Raw genomic sequence first — 7,189 nt, 5'->3', positions numbered from 1 at the left:
CCAGAAATGCCATAGTGGTTTCAGTTTTTCTCCAAAGACTACATCCACTTCCCACCATCAGTGTCCTGAGAGCCTTGGAATTAAAAGGTTTAGTCACGTGACATCCTGTACAGTTACCATCCATCCAGTTCTGACTAGTCAAACTTGACTTGGATGTTCAGACTTAGTTTCTTCCTCTCGGAGTGGGAGATGAAAGGAAATCAACCACACTGTTTCTGCTGTCAATACTGCACCAGGGCTGTCAACACATTTCCCAAGATGTTCTGTTTGCCTCTACTATCTCCAGTATTTATCAGTCATGATGAGCTGACAAATCCTTGCTACACTTCAACTAAACTGTACAGTAAGTTCTGCAGGGGTGGATCCATGTTTCTACCTTTATTTACAAATATCACACAAATGGACTCTAATTGAATCTACAGGTTTAAATCCATCGGCTAAAAACATATTACATATTGTAAACATGGCAATATTTAATACAGTATCTATTCTAAAATATTTTCATGTTCATGATCACATTTGTTATACCTGAAATTGAATTTATACACATTAAAGAATTACTAGCAATGGCTGCTCACTTTACGGCTGAGGACCGGGGGGTAGGGCTACATTTTATTATCTCAGAAACATCTTCAAGGTAAAGTTAAAGCTTGTCTTTGATTGGCTCGGTGTATCCTTTTTTGTATCCGGATTTAAAATGAAGACTGACACAGGAAATAGCTAGGGCCCCTTCTAATTTACAATATTTTAAAAAATCAGTTTAAGATTCTCAGGGAAAGTCTGTTGTGAATTTGAAAAAAAAAAAAAAACACCTTGCAAAATAAACTTAATGAAAGAAGTGTTTGAGACGGTTGGGTGGAGATCCGCTGGCCGTCAGTCTTCCTTAGGCTGCAGCTGTCGCTTCCAGGCCTCATTCAAATAAACTAGTCGTTTGTAATTGATGATGAGGAGGAGGAAGTTCAGCACATATGTGGTAACGCAGATGATGCAAAACTCCTTCAGCACAAAGTACAGTATGTAGGCCAGGTATAAAGACCCCACCACAGACACAATGGAGGAGCTCATGAGGACCAGAGCTGCAACTGCGCTGGCTGTCATGCCTGCAAGAGAGACACAATGGCGAGGTCAGGGCTGGGCCTGGACAGACACTTCTCAACTGACAAGTGACAGGCTGTGGCTAGAAGCAGTATATCAATACTGACCTTACCTTCTTGACTGAGAAAGAAAACAGAATGCAAACACTGCCCATTTACCTTAAGGCTAAACGGGCTGAATTGTGCTGACAAGAGAGTCTCATAGCTGCCAGGGTTCTGATCTGTTACTACTGCACACGGAAGTATGCACACGGAACTATGCAAGCTCTAGTTCACATGCAGCAAAGATGCTGGTGCAGTCTCCTAATGAGCACAGCAACAAGGGCAGCAGCTGTCCTTCCAAGCCACCGCCTGGGTAAGGTCCACTCTTGTGACTTCACTATAGGCTCCCTATCTGGGGAGATGTTGCCTTTCATGTTTAGATCAAATTTACCAAAAAGCCAGACCAGGTGATGCCCTTGTCTACACTGTGCTGTAGGGAACATGGTGACCCTTTAGAATGGCTGACCAGTGGAGAAGGGAAAGTAAACCAGGCCAGTAAGCCACATTTGCATCAAAACACACCAGACAAAAAGGCAGTTGGAGTGGGTATAGTCCACCATGCCAGCACTCTGGGGGCTGAGGCAAAAGGCTCAGACTGGAGGCCTGCCTGGATATATAGTAAGACCCTGTCTCAAGGAGAAAAAAAGAAGTGATCAGATATTAAAAGCTAGGGCTCAAGACAATAGTGTCTGGAGTCTTCACTACCTTCATATACACTGTCCTATAACTCCCTAATGCCAGCAACACAAATACTATATATACATTGATTTTCAAGGTCAGAGAAGGCAAGAACATATTAAACTCCTGACCTATCCAATTGCTAATGGGCCAGAAAAGCTTAGACTCTGTCAAATTTACTCAAAACAGTACTCCACTTACCTGTGCCAAATCATCTATGCTCAGAATCTAAACCTGAATAATTAGTGCTACACCTTAACTTTATCAAAGAAAGTTAATTTTAAAATGATGCAAGAGGCAGGCATGGCAATCTACTCCATAATCCAGTACTCAGGAGGCTATGGCAGGAGAATCTAAGGACAGCCAAGGCTAGGAATGATTCCAGCCTAGCTGGAGACATGTAAATAAATATTTTTAAAAAACGACACTTGTGGGCTAGAGGTGTAGCTCAGGAGCAGATCTCTTATCACCTAGATGCACAAGGCTGTGGGGTTCAACCCCTAGCACATCAAGCAAATGAACAAAAAATACATACATAAGACATGTGAACTATTTACTGGGTTTTTCTCTACTCCAATTTAAATAGCAGACAGTACTCTACCTCTTACATCTGCTGTGAGAATGAAGTGGGTTCAGATGAAGCTTGATTCTATTAACTACAATAAGGTGTTCAGAATGCCTGTGAGTGCTGCTATTGTAATAACTGCAGTGTATGTAGGCACCTGTGATTTGTGTAAAAATTGTGGACTTTATAATGTGCTGTAACAATAGAATATTATTGTAACAATAGAATATCTTATAGCTGTAAAACATAAACAAAAAAAGGAAAAAAATTTAATATATCTATTCCATATAAAAATATAGATAGATCAGTTAAAAATTAATAAAAGGGGGGAAGGAAAATATGCTGTAGGAAGGACAGGGAACACAGCATTTGCTTTTTATGTTTTGAAAATAAAGAAAATTAAGACTATGTGTTTGTTTGCATTTTCTTATCTATTCAAAAACAAACTCCAGAAGCATTGCTGGGGTGGGAGAGGAGTGGGGACAAAGGAGATGAGCTGAAGTGGATCTGAGGTGGGATTCCCTTCACCACACTGCAGCTTGTTTCTTTAACATTTGAACTATGTGGAAAAAAAAAATTCCAAAGATAATGGTCACACAGCCTACAAGGGAGCGAGGTGGCAAACTCTAGGTGTGTTAGATGACTCAGAAGAGCTGACATTATGAAAGCATGTGGAAACTAAAGTCAGCAAATGTAAGTGGATATGCCTATGATGGGATTCGCTCGCACATGAAATGGAGCCAACACATTAGTATTATAAATGCAAACCACCTCACCTTGGTCTCCCACATGAACCTGGATGACTTTTTTTCCTCTAAGCCCTTTCCTTCCTATTAAGGGAAAATGACTGCTCCCTGAGTTGGGGTTTGTACTTTAGAAATCCCACAAAATCAACAAGTTGGAGATGAACTTCTCCCCTCCCCCCACAGGACCCCTCACTCTGCTTTTGCATGCACAAACAAGCATAATGACCCTATACCTTTAAACCCTATTTTGCTTGTTTTACTGAACCTTAATCTCTTCACACTCACTTCCTTAATAACTACACACAACTTTCTAAGATGGAGATGCCTCCGCTACCTCAGCCATTGCTTACTGCTGAGTCCCAGGAGTAGCTTGCCATTCAAACTGCACTATCTTGAGTATCGTGTCTACACCTTCCTATTTCTACAGGATAAATACATACACTCAGAATTGGGCAACCTTGATAATACTTTTTAGAAAAAAATCAGACTCCAGGGCTGGAGAGATGGCTTAGTGGTTAAGAGCACTGGCTGCTCTTCCTGAGGTTCTAAGTTCAATTCCCAGCAACCACATGGTGGCTCACAACCATCTGTAATGGAATCTGATGCCCTCTTCTAGTGTGCCTGAAGACAGCAACAGAGTACTCGTACATAAAAGAAAGAAAGAGAGAAAGAAAGGAAGAAAGGAAGGAAGAAAAAAAGAAAGAAAGAAAGAAAGAAGGAAGGAAGGAAGGTTGATTCAGACTCCAAAAGTGAATCGCAGCAAGCCAACTCCAGACTTAGGTTAACCAATCACTGCACAGAAGAGCTGACAAACAATAGAATAATATATTAATAGATGAACTGCAAAGCACAAACGGGAGCACAAGCCCACCACAAAGCTAAAGTTTAAAAGGATTATCACAAATAAGCTTAGTGGGCAGTAAAAGAACATTAAAGTACAATAATGTCAAAACGATGGCTACTAATACTTGACAACTAGAAAATTTGACAAAAACAACACAACAAAAAGCAAAAAGAAAATACTTCTAAAATGAACATTAGATTGGAAGAGAGGAACAACTTGGCAATAACTGTTAAAATCCATTTTTAAAAAATCTGGGTTTTTTTTGGGGGGGGGGCTATTAACCTCATGCCTGGAAATTTGTTTCAGGGAAATAACTCAAGGAAGGGAAGGTGCTAGAAAGAAAATGAATCCCCATGGCATTGTTTAGTAAAAATGTGAACCTGAGATGTCCAGACACTTAGGACAATAATATTGAAAATAAGAGGTACTAATTAAGTTTGTTGTTGCTGTTGTTGTTTTCTTTTTCTTTTAGCAAAAGGCAGTGCTGAGGATGCAGCTCAGTTGTCCAGTACTGGGTTCAATTCCAGCACCAAAGGGACAAGCAGAAGACCCACAAGACAGAGAACAGTAGATAGACTTGCTGAGTTATGGCAGCTTACTGCTACTGCTTACTTTAAGACAGCTAGAATCTATAATACAACTAAAAAACAAGCTCACAATGAAGACTGGAGTAATAATTTCCATGAATGGGACTGGGTTTCTGGACATCATGACACACTACCAGCCATGACTAAATGTCCACAGATACCAAGGTCACCACATGATAAGATGCAGTGACTCACACTTCACAATACAATACTATGCTGAACTCTTGTGGTTCTCTATTTTTAGCATGTAATTTTACTATGAAGACACACTAGGGTGAAGACACAAGCACTGAATGGGTATAACAAGCTTATTTCTGTATCTCTGTATTAATACTTACCAAGTAATAACTGTAGTATATAAAATACAAGTCCAAAGACACTGTTTGGCTGGTTTAATACACCATCTTTTCCAAAAATGGAACCCAAAAGACCAAATCCTCGACCCCATCTGTAAAATAAGGAAAACCAGTAACCCTATATTTGAGATTCCCTAATTTTTTAAATGTAAAATTATTTGAGAATGTTATCCAATTCCACAATCAACTATGTTGACAAAACACTTAAATTATCTTTTGTTCCATAACTGCTTTTCCCAAACGGAAGGCCAAACATTAGATTTCTGTACTGTTTCTGAATTACACTGATGGTTTAATACAAATATCCCTAAAAGCTCTGTATTTCCACCTAAGATTCTCCAGGGTCACATTCTTTACCTAAGACAGGCACACAGTTTCTTCACTGACCGTATCAGCATTTGGAAGAGAAAGACTCTCTCAATTCAGGTCACTCTCAGACCTTTCCAACTAGGTAGTTCTTAATGGTAGGGGCTGTTCTTACATTACAGTGCTTAACAGGGTCCCTGGCCTCCACTTACTCCATCAACAAAGCATGCAACCACTGCTAAGTGCAGTAGTTGAAAACTACTCTCATGCAGTCCATTCCATAGCTGTGTTCAAACCAGACAGGTCTTTGATACACTGCTTACTGGACATTTCACCAGGGTCAGCATGAGGAGACACACCCTGATCTTTGAATGCAGAGGAGTATCAGAAACCATAGGTCTCTTCTAGAATCCTGTTTCCAAAGTAAAAAACCGGTATTTCACATTCCACTATACATTTTCACTCAAAGTTTTTCAAAATTTGTATGTGACTTCACGTTTTCAGAATCTTTATTATTATTATTATTATTATTATTATTATTATTATTATTATTATTATTATTATAAAGTACACTGTAGCTGTCTTCAGACGCACCAGAAGAGGGCGTCAAATCTCATTACGGATGGTTGTGAGCCACCATGTGGTTGCTGGGATTTGAACTCAGGACCTTCGGAAAAGCAGTTAGTGCTCTTACCCGCTGAGCCATCTCACCAGCCCCCCATTTTCAAATCTTTAAAAATAATTTTTATTGAATTTGTTCTCTGACAATTTTATTCATGTATAAAGTTCATTCTGTCCCACCCCTTTAATATCTTTCCCACCTCTATAACCTCCTAAAATCTTACTTTAAAAAATTATTAAAATCCAATTTAATAAGGTAATACAAACAGACCAACAGTAACTGCATAAAAACCTCAAGACACTTCAGATTTAACCCAGAATGACAGTGCTTCCTAAATGCAAAAAGGAAATTATGTCTGAGAACAGGAATGAATGACTAAATCGTGCTGGTTTAAAGGAACTCACGTCCAAGCAGCAGAACCAAACCCCTTCCCAGTCACACTGAAACAATAACCTTCCCAATCTTGGAACTGAGAGCTCCAGAGGATTTTATTACACAAACTTACACATTTCAAATACACAAAAGCAAGTTCCATTCCATTCCATGCACGAATTCTCTCACCCAGCAAATACTTAGTGAGCAGTGGAGTAGTATACCTGAGGCGCAGTACCTGATGGGCAACACTGCCCTCATAGAACTTACATTCTAGTTACGGCCAAAAGAAAAAAAATTACCAAGTACATTACCTTCAGGATTGGACAAGCCTACTCAGATAGACAGAAGAATGGGGGTGGGATAATCCAGGTCAGCACATGGTAAAGTGAAGTCACCTAGTGAGGACTTGTCAAAATGCAGATTTTGCTTCAGTGGGCTGGCAGTGAGGCTAAGATTGTATTCAACAAAAGGAGCTGGGGCTGGGGTGCATATCTGTAATTCCAGCACTCTGGGGGCTGAAGCAAAAGGAGTATCATGAGTTTGAGGCTAACCTGAGCTACACAGTGAGTCCTAGGACAGCCTGGTTTAAAAAAATGAGACCCTGTGTCAAAACAACAACAAAAATAATCAAGTAGAAATAGATCTCTCATTTGAGCTGCAGCTGTATCACTCACTCCTAGATATTTATCAGAAAGACTCCAAGCTTGCATGGCAATGTCTACTGCACATATGGGTAATTACCTACATGGAATAATCTGAGTGCAGCCCCCAGAACCCACATACCTGACTCTATAATGTCCTTTGATTTCCACATGTATGCCATGCATGAACCTCCACAACCATCCCTGCACACATCATGTATGCATATCTATACACAATATTAATAAATTAAAAAAAAATTTAGGCCCAGTAAAATAGCTCAGAGGATAAAGGCCTCAGAGGATAAAGCCTGACAACCTGACTTCAATTCTCAG

At 39.8% G+C, this 7,189-nt stretch overlaps 1 protein-coding gene across 2 annotated transcripts in view; it reads right to left on the bottom strand.

The window, feature by feature from the left end:
- Nucleotides 1-359: 359 nt before the first annotated feature.
- Nucleotides 360-7,189, bottom strand: part of Vkorc1l1 (vitamin K epoxide reductase complex subunit 1 like 1) — a 45,981-nt gene continuing 39,151 nt past the window's right edge. For both annotated transcript variants that reach the window (XM_031338098.1, XM_031338099.1), the window contains exons 2-3: nt 4,895-5,004; nt 360-1,100 (exon numbers count right to left, since the gene is read on the bottom strand). In XM_031338098.1, coding sequence (XP_031193958.1) covers nt 874-1,100; nt 4,895-5,004 — 337 coding nt within the window. In that variant the 3' untranslated portion in view covers nt 360-873. The remainder of the gene's footprint in view (nt 1,101-4,894; nt 5,005-7,189) is intronic.

The sequence above is a fragment of the Mastomys coucha genome, unplaced genomic scaffold (genome assembly GCF_008632895.1).
Source record: "Mastomys coucha isolate ucsf_1 unplaced genomic scaffold, UCSF_Mcou_1 pScaffold22, whole genome shotgun sequence".
NCBI lineage: Eukaryota > Metazoa > Chordata > Mammalia > Rodentia > Muridae > Mastomys > Mastomys coucha.
This window is presented reverse-complemented; position numbering and strand designations above follow the sequence as displayed.